Source organism: Procambarus clarkii, chromosome 75 (genome assembly GCF_040958095.1).
Source record: "Procambarus clarkii isolate CNS0578487 chromosome 75, FALCON_Pclarkii_2.0, whole genome shotgun sequence".
NCBI lineage: Eukaryota > Metazoa > Arthropoda > Malacostraca > Decapoda > Cambaridae > Procambarus > Procambarus clarkii.
This window is the reverse complement of record NC_091224.1, coordinates 23,215,518-23,237,852: the sequence shown is the minus strand read 5'-3', so window position 1 is coordinate 23,237,852 and position 22,335 is coordinate 23,215,518. Positions and strand designations below refer to the sequence as shown.

The following is a 22,335-nucleotide window of genomic DNA, read 5'->3' as shown; positions in this document are numbered from 1 at the left end:
TGTGGCCGAGTTTTTCTCTGATTTCAAACTATTTTCTTTCTCTCTTTAGGTTGTTTTGATGATTAGGAACCATATTAGGGCTTTTTCACTCATATAAAGTATACCAAAATATATCCCCTAAATCATTATAATTATTATAATTCTCCCTATATTTTGTGTTTTTTGGGGGGTATTTTTTTCTTGACTTCATTTCAACACATATTGACCTACAACCTTCACATACAGTATTTGAGTATGAATGCCAAACAATGTACATTAAAACATACAATTAAAACTACCTTTATTCATTGTTGATGACTTCAACTTCAATTATCTCTGAAACTAGAGTTTCAACTTTGAGTGACTTCTAAAATACCAGTTTTTAACCGATTCTCACTATTTTGACATTGTGTGTTCAGCTGTCTGTTCTACAATCTTCAGAATGGATTTTTCATAAACTTTATACATTTGGAGTTTTAATTTTTTTGGACTAAATTTGCAGCATATTTCAAATGCCTTATTGACAATTTTTTTACAGTAAACTGTACAGTACTGAAAACCTATATTCTAATTTGATGAAAATGAAAATCATATGCTATTCTGAGACACTAATAACATTAAATGAACAATTGGTGATAGTTCATATTTTTTATTCAGAATTGAAACTCAAAAGATTTGAAGTTTTCAATATTCAATTTTAAAATTAATTTTGATTCTCTTGTTTTTCAAGTTATGCTGTAATCCTTTTGACAAAGTTGGAGCATTTGACTAGTTGATTATGAAAAAAAAAATAATTGGAAAGTGTTTGTGTAAGTTTTAAAAACTCATGTCAAATCGTATACTGTATGTACGTATTGCACAGTCTAAGGGTTAAGGAGAAGTAAAGGATCTCGAGTATGAAGGATTGTACCTGGAGTGAGTTCTGGGAGTTCTACTCCCCATGCCCAGCCTGGGACCAAGCACAAGTTGTGATAACTTTTGATTCACTGAGGAGGAATATCTTGAGGTTATCTTGAGATGATTTCGGGGCTTTTAGTGTCCCCGCGGCCCGGTCCTCGACCAGGCCTCCACCCCCAGGAAGCAGCCCGTGACAGCTGACTAACACCCAGGTATCTATTTTACTGCTAGGTAACAGGGGCATAGGGTGAAAGAAACACTGCCCATTGTTTCTCGCCGGCACCCGGGATCAAACCCGGGACCACAGGATCACAAGTCCAGCGTGCTGTCCGCTCGGCCGACCGGCTCCCTAAATATATTGAGGATGAGGGATTCATTGAAGAGGTGTTCTTTGAGTACGTAAGAGTACTTCATGGGTAGTGTATTGAGGATGAGTTCCTTAATTCAGGAAACAGAATGGCAGGTAAAGATGATAGTCCATCTAATCTGGCTGCCACAAGGACAAATTACTACACGATAGGAGGATCCGGACATGCATTATACAATACATTCACTATTTCTCCCAAAACCCTCCACTAAGGTTCCTTCCCATCAAGGAAGGATATCCTCCTGCATAGTTTTACCCAATTTCTTATCACTGCTCTTGATAATATTGAAGAGAGAGAAAATAAACATTTTTAAATTGTTTCTACAGTATACTAAAAACCTTAAAACACTACTTGGCATATCTCTGACTTACTCCCAGGTATGTATGCCTGAAGTCTTATGTTCAACATTACCAAGATATTGTGTGTACAAGACTGCCCCCTCCCCCCCCTCCCATGCCTTCCTCTTCACTGTTGACCAAAACTAATCATTTGACTGACCACCCAAAAACTTTTAAGATAATATTGTATTAAGATAATGCCTAATTACAGTACCTGTACTGTATAGCAGTTCTGAAGTCAATCTTTTACTGCATTCTCATTTTGAGATTGGGAAGATGGGATAAATAATAAAATGATGGGACGGATAAATGGTATAAAATAAATAAATGAAAAGGCCTTCCCATCTGGTATGTCCAGGTGTGAAATACCTGGCAAGTTTTACACTCAAACTATGCTCTATGCACTATATTCAAATTTGTCTTTTTCCACCACATAAAGGTTTTGCAGTCATACAGCTAAAAATGCTTTAGTAACACTGGGGGGTTTCATTTATACATGCATTTTATAGTCATTGACAAAAATTATTTCCTCAATTTATAGATTAACTAACCAACAACACACTTCATTACATTTACCCCAAAAACATTTGTCTACAATTGACCTTGAAAAATCTTCTTTGTTTATTTAATTTAATAATAAATAAAGCCTTTTTATAATGTACAAATTGTTTCCTTCACAGAATACAATATGTGGGATTAATCACATTATTCGGGCAACACTAGAGGCAATTCACTCAATTAACTAGGCAAGAGCAATAATGCTTCAGTAAAGTACTGATACCAAAAATCCCTTCATGACTATGCCCATAAAAGATAAAGGGGTTCCTTTACATAACACATGACAATAGCACCTGGTTATTGTTGGCATACCACTTACAACACCTGGACCTAGTGGTACCTGCTCTATTAAGCTGCTGCTGTGTGACTTATATGCCTGTATAGCAGCTGAAGATTGATTTGCCAAGTTTTCGTGGTGAAGATTCCAATCTCATATTTGCTGGCACTCAGTGTCATAGAGGTTATGACTCATGCACTGACATCTTGCTGAAGTCACACCCCCTTTGAGGCACAGGAATTATTTCCTGGAAATTTGTACATTCAGTAGTACCTTTCAGTTCAACTAGTATACCAATTGTTTATAGTCATAATACATATGGATAAAAAGAATAAACACTGGCATTAAAGAATTCTAGATGCCTCTACACAGCTAATAAAGCATACATGAAACAGATCAGATCTTTATTACCCCTTCTGACTCCTTCCCATTTAAAGTAAAAATTTGCTGTCAAATTCCCAACAGCAAAACAACAATGATTCTGATGATTACCAAATGGTGATTCCCTCTAAGGCAACAAAAACAAAATGACTAGTTATTAGAAAAAAAGATAATTTGGAAATGTGAAGCCTGTTGAAAAAACTTGCCACCACAATGAAGGATCTTTATTGCACCATCTTCATACTGGCGAAATATGGAAAAATTCTAGTTGTGTGCGCGTGTGTGTGTGTGTTCTGGTGCAGTGTTGATGAGGGTACTGCTGACAAATCAAGTGAATATTACTGGTCCCAGTAAACATTCCTACCTCTACTTACTAGTACAGTACAATATACTTAATTTTCATGCAGAACAAATCTGTTGTATGCCACCCTTGATACATCCACTCAAACCACAAGATTACTGGTGGGCCAATCAGTATCAAATCTCGATCTAAATAATGCAAACATGCAGGCGAAAATCTGAATATAGATAAAGTTAAAATTTAATAAACAGACAAGAAAAATTATAACTTACGGTGCCAGGGGAGTGCGCGCTCGGACACCACACCCTTTCTCGACGGCGTTGAACACCTCAACATTTCCATACTGGAAATTCTGGAACCTTTTGTTAGTACATCTGTCTCTCAATGGACACCGTGAACCACTGTGAAAGAGATAGAAAAAAATATTTCTTTAAACAGTAATAATTTGCTAAGAAGTGGACTCCTAAAATATAACCTATTTAACCCTTAGTGTGTGATTATCATACAGTGATTCCCTGGATGTAGTTGTATGTAGATTTTAGTTACTATTGTCGGGTATTATTTTGTTGGGCAAAGAAATGAATGTGATGCATGCCAAATTTTGTGATATATAATGAAGCTGCACAAAAATTTATACCAAGACAGAGGTACAGATTTAGAAAGGAGGATTGCTTCAACAAATTGCGAGAGGGTCAGAGAACAAACAAAAAATTGAAACAATATAGGAGGATGCCAAACCCTCAATGTACCAACAATACAAACAAGCAAGAAACAACTACATGGCAGTGAGGAGAAAGGCAAAAATAAATTTTGAGAAAGGGATTGCAAATGATGATATTAGGTCCAGGCCAATTCTATAAATTCAATGAAGGGACAAAATCCAGAAATTGAAAATGGGAGATTTATGGATAAGAAAAGTAAATGTGTGAAACACTAAATGAACAGTTCCAAAGTATGTTTATGCAAATTGAAGTGTTCAGAGAACCAGACAATATGAATTTCTGAGAGTTTCGTACAGTACATAGATGTGTCTCAAGACAAAGTGGAAAAATGCCAAAGGCGCTAGGTAGAAACAAAGCAGTTGGTCCAGATAGAGTTTCACCTTAGGTTCTGAGAGAATGCACATCTGGACACACCACTCCACTTCAATTGATTTTTCAATCATCTTTTTCTAAACAATCTTGACAGATATATGGAAAAAGGCTAACAGTTCCAGTCTAAAAATTGTAGCAGGGAAGACTCGTCATTACAGACCTGTATCACTGACAAGCATTGTGATCAAAGCATTAGAAAAAATAATTAAAATGAAATGGACAAAACACCAGGAGAGAAATTACATAACATAGTAAGGTTTTCAAACAGGAAGAGCCTGTGTAACAAATCTACTTAGTTTCTATGATAGGCGTCACTGATTTTACAGGGAAGAGAAGCTTGGGTTGACTGCATTTATTTGTACCTAAAAAGGGCATTTGACAAACTCCTTCAACAGAGGTCATGTTCTGGAAACTGGAATACACTGGAGGGATGAAAGGAAAGGGACTTCTGACATTTCATCTGACAGAAAAATGAGGGTAGTAATCTGAGGCAATGTATCAGACTGGAGAAATGTTATTAGTGGAGTACCACAGAGTTCAGTTCTAGCACCAGTATTGTTCATTGTCTATATAAACAATCTGCCAGAAGGAATACAGAATTCAGTATATGAACATGTTTGTTGATGATGCCAAGCTAAGAGGGAAGATAAGAAACTCAGAAGATTGTCATGCCCTACAAGACCACCTGGACAAAATAAGGATATGGAGTAACATTTGGCAAATGGAATTTAAGGAATAAGTGCCACACTATGGATTGTGGAAAAGGAGATATTAGTCCACTCACAACCTACAAATTATGTGCAGTCTTTAATTAATAAAGACTTCTGATAGAGAGAGATCTAGGGGTGATACCTGGTTGATGGGGTTTTGGGAGTTCTACTTCCCAAGCCCGGCCCGAGGCCAGGTTCCGGATAGAAAAATATCACCCGAGGACTACAAAAAGAACACTGTGCAAGCAGCATATGCTTCACTTTTCAAGTTCAGAATCGCTTTTAAATACATGGACAGTGAAATATTAAAAGAAACTGTTCACGACGTTGAGATCAAGATTGGAATATGCAGCAATTGAATAGTGCCCATTTCTCAAGATACACATAAATAAACTGGAAAAGGTGCAAAAACCTACAACTAAATGACTTCTGAAACAAAAAAATAACTACATGGATAGTAAGAAGTGTTAAGAATACCAAAGCTAAAAGAAAAAAAAACTGGTGATATGATCACTATATAGAAAATAGGAACAGGAGTTGACAAAATTGACAATGAAGAATTTTTTGAAACTGCAACTTCAAGAACAGGAACACATAGGTTGAAACTTAGGAAGCAAAGCTGCAAAAAAACAAAAAAATCACTTTTGTAAATAAGAGTAGCAGATGGTTGGAACAAGTTAAGTGAGGTGGTGGTGGTGGAGGCCAAAACCATCAGCAGTTACAAAGTGTAACTGCTGATGGTATCGAAGAGAACTGGTAATACAGGACACTATAAGTGGAGCTCTTAGCTTGTAACTACACTTAGGTAATTACAAAAGAGAAGGACTTATAATGAATTTGAGTGTAGTAACTAAAAAACAAAAAAGCATGACTGATAGTACAGTACTTCAAGAGTTGAACATTAAAACAATAGGCTGGAAGGACCGAAGATTTTTGGACAGAGATTCATGAATATCTTCCTGGAGACATTCGTGTATCACCATGTTATACCACCAACGAGAAACAGGGAAAGAGACATTACATCAATGCTGGATCTAATATCTGCCAGGAATGGGGCAGATTTTTTATATACAGTACCTGCCTCCAATAAGGAAGTGACAATGTAATCTCAGATGTAAAATATGCAGTAAGACAAAGAAACCTGACTGTAAGAAAGGACGATATGGGATTTTAAGAGAATTCTTTACTAGGATTGCCTGAAATGGCTAACTATTAGGTAAGGAAATAAACAATATGTATGCCAGTTTTTGGTGTATGAGAAAGGAACCAAACATTTATACTAAAACAGAGAAGTAAATATACAAACCAAGACTGGTTTAATAGAAACTGCAAGTGGGCCAGAGAACAAGCCAAGAAAGTGGAATCATTATAGGAAAAGGCCAAACCTACAAACAAGAAACAACTAGACAGCAATGAGAAGAGAGCTGTCATGACCATCAGCAAACTGACCAATATTATACAGCAGCAGGGAGCCGGTCGGCCGAGCGGACAGCACGCTGGACTTGTGATCCTGTGGTCCTGGGTTCGATCCCAGGCGCCGGCGAGAAACATTGGGCAGAGTTTCTTTCACCCTATGCCCCTGTTACCTAGCAGTAAAAATAGGTACCTGGGTGTTAGTCAGCTGTCACGGGCTGCTTCCTGGGGGTGGAGGCCTGGTCGAGGACCGGGCCGCGGGGACACTAAAAAGCCCCGAAATTATCTCAAGATAACCTCAAGAAGATAGCAGCAGCATAACACACACCAGCAAGCAGGCTTAATGTCAACAACAGGGGGGAAAGGCTTGTGGGGGGTCTGGGTTCCCCCTCATCAGCAAGCCACAGCAATACATTACCACCATTCAGAGCAGGAATGAAGAAGAAATCAATTCATTTTTTTCTACAAAGTGATAGGGGTAGGCAGACCAGTAAAATAGTACAAAAAGGCAAACCAACAAAATTACTAGAGAAAGGGGTAGTGAAGAATAAGGAGAGGGAGAACATGTTCCTGAAAATTGCACATACCAACATAGATGGAGTAAGATCAAAGATACGGGAGTTAAGTGATGTAGTACAGCTACAGACACCAGACATTGTTGCACTCACACAAACAAAACTTGAAGATGATATTTTAAATGAGGTCATATTCCCAAGGGGCTACTCAGTTTGGAGACGGGACAGAAAAATTAGGAAAGGTGGTGGCGTTGCTGTGCTGGTGAAAGCACCCCTAGAGAAGCACCCCTAGAGGTAAACGAAATAATGATTGCCAATCCACGAGAAGTTGACATAATGGAACTAGAGATCTGCAATCAGGATGATAAACTAACGATCATAAATACATATAGTCCACCGCCATGCAACACATGGTCAAAGGAGGAGCTGGATAATAAACGTGAGGGTCTTATAACAATAAGAAGAGAGATTATAGTGAGAGATTATAGTGAGAGCTGATAAAGATAGATCACGACTATTGGTAGTCGGCAACTTCAACTTGAAATTCATAGACTGGGAGCCTTATGAAGCTAGAACAGAGGATTTTTGGACTTGTAGACTCATAAACCTCATCCTGGAAACATTCATGTTTCAACGTGTTAAACAAGCTACGAGGATGAAGGAAGGGAAGGGAATGTCCCTCCATGCTGGATTTGATATTTACCAGACAAGAGGAAGAGATATTTGACATTCAGTACCTCCATTCCTTGGGTAAAAGCAACCATGTCTTTTTGGGAATGCAATGCGTTATAAACTGGAAGAAAATGAGGTTGAAGCAATTAAAAAACTGATTTCAGGAGAGGTCATTATGGGGAACTCAGACATTTCTTTAAGGAATTTGACTGGGAAAGACTTGCTGTTAGGACATGAAGTAAATGAGATGTATGTCAAGTTTTGTGAAATATATGATAAAGGCAAAAGAAAATTTATACCAAAGCAGAGATGCAAAACTAGGAAACAGGATTGGTTCAACAGAAATTGCGAGAGACCAGACCAAAAGACACAAAAATGGAATCAATATAGGAAGAGGCCAAACCCCCAAACATACCAGAGATACAAGGATGCGAGAAACAACTACACGGCAGTGAGGAGAGAGGCAGAAAGAAATTTTGAAAAAGGGATTGCGGACAAATGTAAAATAGAACCAGGCCTATTCTATGAATTCATAAACAACAAATGGCAGGTAGAGGATAACATTCAGAGGTTGAAAATGGGAAACAGATTCATGGAAAATGAAAAGGAAATGTGTGAAACATTAAACAAAAAGTTCCAAAGTGTGTTTGTACAAAATGAAATCTTCAGGGAACCAGACAGAATAAGAATTCCAGAATTCCAAACAACAACATAAGAGCACATAAAGGTGTTTAGAGACGAAGTGGAAAAAAATGCTCAAGGAGCTAAGTAAGAACAAAGCAGTTGGTCCAGATGGAGTTACACCATGGGTTCTGAGAGAATGTGCACCTGAGCTCAGCATTCCACTTCAACTGATTTTTCAGGCATCCCTGTGTACAGGAGTTGTAGCTGATGTGTGGAAAAAGGCTAACATAGTTCCAATCTACAAAAATGACAGCAGGGAAGATCCCCTCAATTATATACCTGTATCATTGACAAGTGTAATAGCCAAAATATTCGAAAAAATAATTAAAACTAAATGGGTAGAACACCTGGAGAAAAACGATATAATATTAGAGAGACAATACGGTTTTCGATCTGGAAGATCCTGTGTAACGAATTTACTCGGCTTCTTTCATTGAGCCTCAGACATTTTACAGGAAAGAGATAGTTGGGTTGACTGCATCTATCTGGACCTATGGATGAAAAATTTCCTAACTGATAGAAAAATGAGGGCTGTAATCAGTGGCAATGTATTGGATTGGAGGAATGTCACAAGTGGAGTACCACAGGGTTCAGTTCTTGCACCGGTAATGTTCCGGTAATGTTCATTGTCTACATAAACGATCTACCAGAAGGAATACAGAATTATATGAACATGTTTGCTGCTGATGCTAAGATAATAGAGAAGATAAGAAACTTAGATGATTGTTATACCCTTCAAAAAGACCTGGACAAAGTAAGTGTATGGAGCACCACTTGGCAAATGGAATTTGATGTGAATAAATGCCATGTTATGGAATGTGGAATTGGAGAACATAGACCACACACACACCCTATAAATTATGAGAGAAATCTTTAAAGAATTCTGACAAAGAAAGAGATCTAGGGGTGGTTCCAGATAGTTTTCTATCACTTGAGGACCACATTTAGAATATTGTGCGAGAAGCCTATGCTACACTTTGTAACTTCAGAATTGTTTTTAAATACATGGATGGATAAATAATAAAGAAATTGTTCACGACTTTTGTTACACAAAAGCTGGAATATGCAGCGGTTGTATGGAGCCCATATCTTAAGAAGCACATCAACAAACTGGAAAAGGTGCAAAGACATGCCACTAAGTGGCTCCCAGAACTGAAGGGCAAGAGCTATGAGGAGAGGATAGAGGTATTAAATATGCAAAAACTAGAAGATAGAAGAAAAAGAAGCGATATGATCACTATGTACAAAATGTAACAGGAATCGATAAAATTAATAGGGAAAAATTCCTGAGACCCAGAACTTCAAGAAGTCACAAGAGTTAAACTAATGAAACAGCTGCCAGAGAAATATAAAAAAATTCACTTTTGTAAACAGAGTGGTAGATGGTTGGAACAAGTTAGGTGAGAAGGTGGAGGAGGCCAAAACCGTCAGTAATTTCAAAGCGTTATATGACAAAGAGTGCTGGGAAGACGGGACACCATGAGCGTAGCTCTCATCCTGAACTACACTTAGGTAATCACCATGCCTGAACCAGAACTGCAGAACCAACTCTCCTCACTTCTGCCTGCATGCAACTACTCCCTCACAAGAATCCAAGGGGTGGCTGGATAATCAATGTCTAAGCAAACTAATCAAGGTCCTCGAATATCAAGCCAACTTAAACGTAATTGAAGAACTAATTGAAAATGTTAGACCTTATCAAGCTGTTATAGCTAGGTGAGCAGGTGTTGACATAAATCAATGTCTAGCCAGAAACAGGCAGGCATTTTCAACAAACTGTGACAAGCTTATAATAACTATGAATCAATCACCCAGTGCTTTATTAGAGATGGCACATACTTAGGAAGATATTCTAGTACATCCTACAAAATTTCTAATCATCATCAACTCGATGCATTCCTCTCACACTGTCCAACACCTGAACAGCCATTAACTGCCTTTTGATTCACGCAAGAAAAACCCCACTTATCCATGCCAACACTTAATCTCGCCTAGAAACTCCACCCAATATGGACTTCCTGAACAACATGACCCCTGCCACTGCTCCATTTAGTTTAAACCAGAAAACAATAGAACCAACTAGAAAAGAAAACACCTTAGATCTTATTTTTACAATGATGAAGGGACAATGGTTTCAAATGCACGTTACTCAGATCACAACCTAATCAAAGTTCAAACCCCAGCCAGTTCACTGAAGCCGGCAACCCACCACTGCAGTTCTTGAACAATGAAAAACCGCAGACCGGATAGAGGGAAGGTGTCAGGGAGCTTCCGGAACTCGCCCAGAAAATGGCATTTCATTACATTCAATGCTGGTTTTCTGTGGGGAGCCCAGTTGGCTCCCTGAAGCTAACTACCCAAAGATAAGTAAAAGGAGGGACTAACATGGGAGGCAGCACCATCGCAAGTCTCAAGATGAAGAAGAGACAGACGGCTGTAACAGGTGCCCCAAACCCATACATGGCCGGGAAGGAACTGTAATATTCACTAGATACCTGGCAGCCAGGACCCTGTTCGACATCCAAATCCCTGCGCCCAAATGTCTACCCAGAACATGTTACCAAAAACAACTCTGAGAGCAGCATACAGTACTTCCAAACATCATGGACATGAAGGTAGACCGCAGGCTGGATGGACTTGATGACAATGTAGACAATCTGAGACACACAAGCCCTGGAACAGAGAACCAGGGAAACCAGATCCACCCAAAGACCATCTACTGTCACAGAACCAGTAGCCCACAGGTAGTGGTGTAAAGCCGCTACCGGACACAACACGTGATGCACCCCCGGCCTAACCAACCAAGCATCCACAAACAATGGACCCTTCTGGAAGCTTGACGTCTCATTCGTCAGAAAAGACGGAGAAGGCTGCAAACGAACAAAACGACTACCTGGACCAAATGAACAGAACCCCCAGAGAGAAAGAGAGCATGACGTTCCCCAACCCGGCCCCCAGAGGCCAAGCCAACAAAAACAAGGACATCCAAAAGCAATCCCTAACCGAAGGGGGCCACAACAAGGTGAGAAGAAGGAAAAGAAAGAACATGGTCTAAGGACCAAGAAGGCTCAGGTGGTGCACGAGCAAGCCAGAGGTGAAAAAATGCAAGTGAAAGCAAATGAAAAATTATCAACTACACACACTTTATGTAAAGTACATATTTTCCCACTTCAAAGTAAAAAAGTCTGAACACAAACTTAATGTTGGGAGTGGTATACAGAATTCCAAATACTGTACAGGTGCTGCTGAATTCGATGCAAACCTCAAATTTAATATTAAGCAACAAATTTAACAAAACTCAACTAATACTGTACTAACAGATCTTAATATTGACTTCTGGCAGCCTGATAACCCACTTGTGAGCTAGCTTCTTCAACCGTAATAACCTAAGTGCAGTTACAGGATGAGAGCTACGCACGTGGTGTCCCGTCTCCCCAGCACTATGCTGCACTATAACACTTTGAAATTACCGACAATTTTGGCCTACACCACCACCTCACTTAACTTGTTCCAACTGTCTACCACTTTGTTTGCGAAACTGTGTGAACTGTTACATGCTATTACCCCTTGATCCCTAATCGCATCACAATTACTCAAATGACTGCCTTCACTCTTCATATCTGGATAAACATAACCTCTCCCCAAAGGTGGTGATAAGAACATAAGAACAAAGGTAACTGCAGAAGGCTTATTGGCCCATACCAGGCAGCTCTTATTTATAACCTATTTATATATATATAGTATATGTATATATGGACATAACGTGACAGTTTATACCCACATGATGATTGTTGATGGTTGAGGGGGTGCTTGGAATTGCTGATGAGAGGATTTTGGATGGGTTCATGACAGTTAAGGTTGTTGTTGATGAGGCATGATGGCAGAATATTTGATGGTTGAAGTTAATAAAGATGGGGGGAAGTTAGTAGGGTAAATGGCAATGTGGAGGCTGATAATGATGAGGGATTGAGGACAGTGCAGGGAAAATAATGGTGAGATGATGATGATGATGGTCGGGGAGGGGGGGGGGCCTGATAATGGTGGAGAGTTGGTGGTGAGGGGTTGTTGATAGTGGAGACTGCTGATAATAGGTGAACAATGGTTGGATAGATGATTGTGAAAGGTTAATGGCAGTGGACACTGATGATATGGGGAGGGAGAATGTTTGCTGGCACTTATTTGTTTCTCTGGTGATTCAACACCACCTGTTGACAGAGGTAGAGGAGGACTAATACATATAGCCTAAAAATAAGCCACTGTTACCATTGACCCCTGTTAATAGCAACTATTGATAATGAAAAAGAGGAAATTACACTAAAAGGGGGGAAGACAATTACAAGAAACAAGAACGGCAAAAGACCTGGGATTAGTTATAAACCCAACACTAACACCAGCAGGTCATGTGAACTTGATAACATCAGCAGCATGCAGGAAATTATAAAAAAAAACTCTAAACAATGAGGCCTTTAAGTCAATACACACTACATGACACCCACACCTTGTGAAGGACAAACAAGACACTCAAGAAAGTTCAGAGGTTTGCAACAAGATTACTGTAGTACCAGAAATGAGAAGGCCGGCTATAAGGACAGCCTGAGGTAGCTCATCCCCACAACCTTAGTGGAGAGAATAGATACTATATGATCACTACATACACGATCCAACGGCAAATACAAAATGTAGTCAAATGAACTTATTTAAAGTAAACTGAGGCATGCCAGGCACATTGTTGGAAGCTAGACAAGCAATTGAATCATAGGAAGGAAGTTCTCGCTACTTGTATGGATGGTCAGCAAGTGGAATGTATTGAAAGAAGAGGTTATTGATGCTAATAACATTCACAACTAAACAAATATGATGAAAACATAAAAGTTGAGAGAGGTAATTAGTGTGCAAGGTATAAACAGCTAGGAGACAGGGCATACAGAGCTAATCTCATTCCCCAGTAGTCAGTGATAGGTGAGCGTTGATAGGTAATCAGTGAGCACCTGTGGACTTTGATCATGTCTTGTGGCGGGAGTGCAGTTGAATATAATTTCTATTCACATGTGCCGAGAGATCTCTCTCTACCCAAGTGCCTCCTCTCCCTCTTGCTAAGTATATTCTCAGTGGCATAATCTGTTTGTCACTTGATTTTGGTATCTTAATGAAAATAATGTGCCTCTGAATGAATCCTCTATTTTGGTAAGTGCATCCTCCATCACCATATGAAATTATTATACCACAATAAGTGTGTTGTGTTTCCTTTAATGTAGATGTAATATGCTAAAAGTAATTTTAAGTATTCTATGATTAATTAATCAATTATATTCAAGGAATAAAGTAGATAATCACAACAATTCAAGAGTGGTATACTGTATTTGATTCCATTTGCTTACTTATTTGCAATATGCTGCTATGGGCCTAATGGCCTTCAACACTGCTGTGCTCAAGAAATAACAAAACTCACATTTTTTTCATGTTATAAAAATGTTCATTTGTGTTCCCTGACGACGGGAAAAATAACAAAAAAAATCGTAGGCGACATATTTTGGCCGCAATAGGGCGAGGAAGTCTGGCAAAATGTGGGCATTGACAGAGCAAGCGTAGGAGGCGGTCAGCTCCGCCTGAGCTGTCAGGCAGGACTTGCCACAAAGATATTATTACCTGTACAGTGACGCCTCGATTTATGAATGCCCCTCTTTACGAAATTTTTGGGTTCCGAGCCCAATTTATTCTTAAAATCTGAATTGGGTTACGAACGTTGCCTCGGGAAATATAGTTTGTTGATATGCGTATGGCCAACATAGCGCGTGGTGGTATGGCAACTGCACCTCAGTTACCAGTGACTCTCACCTAGTGACAATCACACCTGAATTCTTTATAAAGAATTTCAGTGTTTTTCAAATTTTTGGGTATTTGAACATAAAAGTTATAATTATACAGGCATATCTCGCCATGGGTCTCAAGAAAGCCAGTGGTAAGGTTCAAGCCAAGGAAACAACTGTGAGAATAACCATAGAGGAAAAACAAGAGATCATTTGTAAACATGAAAATGATACCGGATTGTTGAACTAGCTAGGCAGAACAACAAATTTATGTCAATGATATGCACTGTAATTATTAAGAAAAATGACATTATGAGTGCTAAAGTGGCAAAAGGCGCATCAACAATCACAAAAAGAACACAAACGCTTGAGGATGTTGAAAAGTTGTTATTAATTCACCCAGAGCAAGCTGTAGTAGGCCGTTGTGTTAACCTTTTTAATGACAATGTGATGTCTCACTTCAGGCAAGTATTACAATGTAGGGAAAAACAAGTGTCACTAGACAGGTTTTAAGGGAGAAAAGTATGCAGTGAGCCACACAAGCAGGTCCTAGTGGCATGCAATTATTAAACCTCAAGGTAAGGTTTTAAGTGAGAAAAATAAGCAGTGAACCACAAGCAGGTCCTAGTGGCATGCAATTATTAAACCTCAAGGTAAGGCAATCACTCTATGTTTGTATTGCTCCATTTCGTGACAGTTACTCCCTACGTACAGACACTAGTAAGAAGCATAAATGGCCAGCCTCTAAGTGTTCAAGAAAGAACTCGACAAACACCTCCAAAGAATGCTTGATCAACCAGACTACGATTCATACATCTGTCGCATCCAACTGCCTGATTGACCAGACTGCCAACCGGGAGGCCTAGTCGGAGACCGGGCCGCAGGGCTGCTGATCCCCAGAAGCTACACAAGGTAGGTAGACTCTCTAGGATGGAATCTTGATGCACACAAACAGCTCCATTCAAAGCTGGAGACGTTCTTAACTTTGAACAATGAGAACTTTTACTAAAAACTCAAAACTAAGAACCTTTACTCCCCAAACTACTTCACTTAAACATCTTAATTATTGGGATAGCATAAAATCTCTAAAATTTTACTCAAAGTGCAGGCATGAGAGATGCCTGTATATGCAATAATTTACACTTGGTAAATACTACAGGTACTGGTTTCAAATCTGCACACAGAAACCCCTTATGAGACCAGGAAGCATGGCAGAAAGTGCAAAACACTACTGAAAAGTAAAGGTGCAATGACCACACTAATAGACAACTCTTTCAACATAACCCCCAAATCCATTTTGCAATCGATTTCACATCACATATCTCCCAAGTCCATAAATGTCCAAGAAATTTTGCCTGGTGTTAATATTGACTAAAAATGGCATCAGCAAATGGATGGTGATGCACCTGACATGGTGCCCATCATTTTGCTAAGGCCTAGGAAGGAAACTAAGGCACACAGCATTGAATTTTAATGTGGCAAATGCTTGCCACAAGTCTCAAGTATCAAATGATATCCACACATAATCTTTAGGACTTATGAATACTACTAAGCATATCTAGTCTTCCCCAGGTAATAAGTGCACCAGCCCCCCATCATTGTGAGAAACAACTACACAGCAGTGAGGAGAGAGGCAGAAAGAAATTTCGAAAATGGTATAGTGGACAAATGTAAAAGAGAACCAGGGCTATTCTATAAATTAATAAACAACAAATTGCAGGTGAAGGATAACATTCAGAGGTTGAAAATGGGAAACAGATTTACAGAAAATGAACAGGAAATGTGTGAAACATTAAACTAACAGTTACAAAGTGTATTTGTACAAAATGAAATCTTCAGCAAACCAGACACAACAAGAATTCCAGAGAACAACAGAGCACATAGAGGTGTCTAGAGACGAAGTGGAAAAAAATGCTCAAGGAGCTAAGTAAGAACAAAGCAGTTGGTCCAGATGGAGTTTCACCATGGGTTCTGAGAGAATGGGCACATGAGCTCAGCATTCCACTTCAACTGATTTTTCAGGCATCCCTGTGTACAGGAGTTGTAGCTGATGTGTGGAAAAAGGCTAACATAGTTCCAATCTACAAAAGTGGCAGCAAGGAAGACTCCCCTCAATTATAGACCTGTATCATTGACAAGTGTAATAGTAAAAATATTGGAAAAAATAATTAAAACTAAATGAGAAGAACACCTGGAGAAAAACGATATAATATCAGACAGACAATATGGTTTTCGATCTGTAAGATCCTGTGTAACAAATTTACTCAGTTTCTAAGATCAAGCCACAGAGATTTTACAGGAGAGATGGTTGGGTTGACCTCATCTATAGGTGCAGGCAACCCATATAGTAGTCAGATCTATAGTCAGATAGATGCAGTCAATCATTCTAGATTGTTCTAGATAAAAAAAAGGTCTTTAAACAGAGTTCCACATAAGAAGTTGTTCTAGAAACTGGAACATATTGGAGAGGTGATAGGTATGCTTCTAACATGGATGAAAAATTTTCTGACAGAAAAATGAGGGCAGTAATCAGAGGAAGTATATCAGACTAGAGAAATGTCACAAGTGGAGTATCAAAGAGTTCAATTCTTGCACCGGTAATGTTCATTGTCTACATAAACGATCTTCCAGATGGAATACAGAATTATATGAACATGTTTGTTAATGATGCTAAGATAATAGGGAAGATTAGTAACTTAGATGATTGTCATGCCCTTCAAGAAGACCTGGACAAAATAAGTATATGGAGCACTACCTGGCAAATGGAATTTAATGTAAATAAATACCATGTTGTGGAATTGGAGAACAGACTCCACACACAACTTATAACTTACGTGAGAAATCTTTAAAGAATTCTGATAAAGAAAGAGATCTAGGGGTGGTTCTAGATAGAAAACTATCACCTGAGGATAACACAAAGAACATTGTGCAAGGTGCCTATGCGACACTTTCTAACTTCAGAATTGCTTTTAAATACATGGATGGTGAAATACAGTAATAAAGAAACTGCTCACGACCTTTGTTAGACCAAAGCTGGAATATGCAGCAGTTGAATGGTGCCATATTTTAAGAAGCACATCAACAAACTGGAAAAGGTGCAAAGACATGCCACTAAATGGCTCCCAGAACTGAAGAACAAGAGCTACAAGGAGAGATTAGAGGCATTAAATATGCAAAAACTAAAAGATAGAAGAAAAAGAGGCAATTTGATCACAACGTATATAATAGTAACAAGAATCGATAATATTGATGGGGAAGAATTTCTGAAAGATCTGGAACTTCAAAAACAAGAGGTCATAGATTTAAACTAACTAAACAAAGATGCAGAAGAAATATAAGAAAATTCACTTTCTCAAACAGAGTGGTAAACGGTTGGAACAAGTTAGGTGAGAAGGTGGTGGAGGCCAAGACCGTCAGTAATTTCAAAGCGATATATGACAAGGTGCTTGGAAGACGGGACACCACAAGCGTAGTTCGCATCCTGTATCTTACTTACAATTACTTACAGTTGAGAGAACATAAGAACAAAGGTAACTGCAGAAAGCCTATTGGCCCATACGAGGCAGCTCCTATTTATATCCACCCAATACGAAGGGGGATATCCTTCCAATGGTATCCTTCTTGACTACGCCGTACACATAGGAATAAGAAGGAGATAGTAATAAGAATAGGCAAGGGATCGTAAGAGAAAACCAGGAAAAGAGAAAGAAAGATGGAAAGAGAAAAAGATAAATGGAAGGGTAAGCTTTATTAGGTCACATTTGTTAGTCATCCCTTCACTTTCTAGTGTGTGATTTGGTTAACAACGAGTCTATTATTTATGCATAAGAAATTCCAACGTTATTACGAACAAAATTACGTTTAGAACGTATGGCGCAATACCCTCCTGGGCACCCAAGCCGTGGGTCACCGGATTCTGTACAATTGCGGCTGCAAATTTACCATAAATACTTAAGTTTTCATCATAAAAATAATCGGTTTGCACCACGATGTTGCCACAATTACGTAGTATTTTTACAAATATTTCGGTACTGTATTTTACAATTTTTCCAAATTTTTTCGTCGTTAGGCCCCCTTAAACCTGTACTGTTTCTGATATATGTAAATAATCTCCTAGAGGGTATTGAATCATTCCTCTCATTCTTTGCTGGTGATGCAAAAATTATGAAGAGGATTAAGACAGAGCAAGGTAGTAAACCCCCCCCCCCCCCCCGCAAGCACAATTAGGCGAGTACTTTTGTCTACATAAACGATCAACCAGAAGAAACACAATTATGTGAACTTAAGAACATAATAATTTAAGAATAAAGGTAAATGCAGAAGGCCTATTGGCCCATATGAGGCAGCACCTATTTATAACCACCCAATCGCACTCATATACATGTCCAACCATGTTTAAAACAATCTAGGGACCCCACCTCCACCACATTACCCGGTACTGTAATTGGTTCTACAAATCAATAACCCTGTTATCGAACCAGTATTTACCAGGTCTTTCCTAAATCTAAACTTATCCAATTCATACCCATCGTTTCATGTTCAGTCTTGTGTTGGTACTTTTAATACTCTATTAATATCCCCTATGTTATGCCCATTCATCCACTTGTACACCTCTATTATGTCACACAAAATTCTTTGCCTTTCTAGAGAATGCAATTTAAGCTTTGTCAATCTTTCTTCATATGACACGTTTCTGATTTGAGGGATTAACTTTGTCATTCCACACTGGATGCATTCTAGTGAATTTATGTACCAGTATATCCATTCTATAGTGTGGCGACCAAAACTGAACTGCATAATCTAAATGGAGCCTAACCAAAGCAAGATATAGCTGAACAACACCACAGTGTTGGTGTCTTATTAGTAACGCTTCGATTAATAAATCCCAGTATCCTATTTGCCTTATTACGATCAATTATGCACTGATTTTTTGGTTTTAAATTCTTACTAATCATAACTCCCAGATCCCTTTCGCAATCCAACTTCACAAATCTCAACACAATCTAGCTCGTATCTTGTAACTATCATCATTACCTAGCTTCATAACCTTATGTTTATCAGCATTAAATTGCATCTGTCAATCGTTTGACGTATGTACTAGGGAAGATGAAGAAACTTAGATGATTGTCATAACCTTCTAACGGACCCTGGACAAAATAAGTGTATGGAGCAACACCTGACAAATGGAATTGAATGTTTTTACAAACACACTTTGGGACTTTTCATTTAATGTTTCACACATTTCATTTTCATTTTCCGTGAATCTATCTCCCCATTTTCAACCTCTGAATATTATCCTTTACCTGCAATTTGTTGTTTATGAATTTATAGAATAGACCTGGTTCTGTTTTACATTTGTCCGCAATCCCTTTTCCAAATTTCTTTCTGCCTCTCTCCTCACTGCCGTGTAGTTGTTTCTCGCATCTTTGTATCTCTGGTATGTTTGGGGGTTTGGCCTCTTCCTATATTGATTTCATTTTTGTGTCTTTTAGGCTCTGGCCCTCTCGCAATTTCTGTTGAACCAATCCTGTTTCCTAGTTCTGCATCTCTGCTTTCTTATAAATTTTTAGTGCCTTTATCATATATTTCACAAAACTTGACATACATCTCACTTACTTCATGACCTAACAGCAAGTTTTTCCAGTTAAATTCTTTAAAGAAATGTCGGAGTTCCCCATAATGACCTCTCCTGAAATCAGGCTTTTCAACTGCTTCAACCTCATTTTCTTCCAGATTATAACACATTGCATTCTTTATTCCCCAAAAAGACATGGTCACTTTTACCCAAGAGAGGGAGGTACTGAATGTCAAATGTCTTTTCCTCTTTTCTGGTAAATATCAAATCCAGCATGGAGGGAACATCCCCTTCCCTCATCCTTCTAGCTTGTTTAACATGTTGAAACATGAATGTTTCCAAGATGAGGTTTACAAATCTACAAGTCCAAAAATCCTCTGGACTAGCTTCATATGACTCCCAGTCTATGGATTTCAAGTTGAAGTCGCCGACTACCAACAGTCAAGATCTATCGGCTCTCGCTATAATTTCTCTCATTATTGTTATAAGACCCTCTCGTTTATTATCTAGCTCCTCCTTTGTCCACGTGTTGCTTGGCGGTGGACTATATGTATTTATGATAGTTAATTTATCATCTTGATTGCAGATATCTAGTGCTATTATGTCAACTTCTCGTGAATTGGTAATCATTCTTTTGTTTACCTTTAGGTGTTCTTTCACCAGCACAGCAACGCCACCGTCTTTCCTAATTTTTCTGTCCTGTCTCCAAACTGAGTAACCCCTTGGAAATATGACCTCATTTAAAATATAATTTTCAAGTTTTGTCTCCGTGAGTGCAACAATGTCTGGTGTCTGCAGCTGTATTACATCACTTAATTCCAGTATCATTGATCTCACTCTATGTTGGTGTATGCAATTTTCAGGAACTTGTTCCCCCTCTCCTTGTTCTTCACTCCCCCTCTCTCTAATGATTTTGTTGGTTTGCCTTTATGTACCACTTTACTGGTTTGCCTACTTCTATCACTTTCTAGAAAAAAGTAATTGCTTATTACAAAGTTAATAACATGCTAGAGTTAATAACCAAAAGCAGCAGCAACTGACACTCATCCCTCTATTACATTTAGTTCTGGTGAGGCCCCATTTATAATATGTTGTCAATCTCTGGTTCCTGGATTAGAGTGGACATCGATTCCGTCAAGAAAATCCAGTATATGATGACCAAATCAATGTCTGGTTGTTCAGGATCTCCCATACGAGATGAGGTTAAGGAAGGTCAACCTGCATAACAACATACTGGAGTAAAGGATTTGGAAGGAATGCAGAATAGTACCAGTGAGGAGTAGAGGTGTCATAAGCACAATTGAAGAGTACTGCACAAACATCAGGGGTCCACAACTATTCTATATAAATATTGCCAGAAAAAGTGCACTTTTCAAAAAACAATTAGTTAAGTTTTTGCAAGAAGTGCCAGACCAACAGGGTTGTAGCGAATATGTGGGCCTGCGGAACGCTCCAAGCAACAGCCCGTTGGACCAAGTTATCACAAGTTGAGCCTGGCCCAAGTCTGGCTCAGGGAGTAGAACAGCTCTCAGAACCCTCTCCAGGTGTTCAAGAGACAATTGTATAATTTTCTGCAGGAATTGATGGCCCAAACAGGTTGTAATGAATATGTAGGCCTGTGGGCCACTCCAAGTAACAGCCATACCAATCAAGTTACAAGCTTGATTGGTATGATAAGACAAGCTTGGCCCCATGCTGTGCATTAGGAGACGAACTCACAGAACCAAGTACAGATACACTACAGAAACCATGAGGAGCTACAGGTTGAACCTAATAAACAAGGTATTCAAGAAACTTACTGCCTTAAGACACATTTCAAGTCTTTTGGGCAGCAGGACTTTAATACAAATTCCGAACAGTGTGAAGACTCGACTTCAGCCTTGACTCATTTTGGTTTGACTTGTCAAGTACATACATCAAAACCTTAATACATAGAGAGATATTGATAACTTTACTGTCACATATATGACAAATGTTCTCAAGATTCCCCCTGCCCCCCTCCCCTAGCAAAACTGTGGACAATCAGAAGTTTGCAAGTGCAACACCAGAGACTTGGACATCTACAGCTTCCTGCTGGCGGTGGACTATATGTATTTATATAGTATCTATATGTATTTATATATATGCCTTTCTCTAGAACATCACTATCAGTGAGCATTCATTCCTAGGATGACTCGCATTTATGGACATGAAATCCAGTCAAGCGACCATATTTAGGTAAGGTTCTGCCGCAGTTAGCTCCAGCTTCATAAAGTAACTAACATAACTAACCTACTAATAAATGAAGCTTATTCCATATGAAAATAATAATACTCATAAAATAAATGCATTTCTAGGGTCAGGCCTCAGATGAGCCGATGTAAGATAATAGCTCTTAGCTTGCAGTTTCATTAGGAACATCAGCATCATTTCTAATAAACCTGTGTCTTAGTTATTAAAAAAAAATTTGCAAAGGAAAGAGTGGTGTCTACTTTTTCCTATACAGTAATTATTGTTATATGTTTTGAAGATTCTGATGGCTTTAACATGAACAACCCCCCATCACTTAATTTATTCTATCAGTCTTATCACTGATTACAAGAAGATAATTTTTGTACGTGTTTTTTTTTTAACTTTTTCTTATCTTTCACAGACAGAACCACACAAATTTATATACAAATTTTGAATGTTTCAACATTTAATAAATTATGCCTTTTGTTAGAGTTCCCTGGGAAATGCTTGATGAATCACAGTTTATTTGACCCCAGTCAATGCCCCAATTGTTGA

At 38.7% G+C, this 22,335-nt stretch overlaps 1 protein-coding gene across 7 annotated transcripts in view; it reads right to left on the bottom strand.

The window, feature by feature from the left end:
- Positions 1-22,335, bottom strand: part of Set2 (SET domain containing 2) — an 86,365-nt gene that overhangs the window by 43,949 nt on the left and 20,081 nt on the right. For all 7 annotated transcript variants that reach the window (XM_045764368.2, XM_045764371.2, XM_069313342.1 and 4 more), the window contains exon 3: positions 3,372-3,500. In XM_045764368.2, the coding sequence (XP_045620324.2) occupies positions 3,372-3,500 (129 nt within the window). The remainder of the gene's footprint in view (positions 1-3,371; positions 3,501-22,335) is intronic.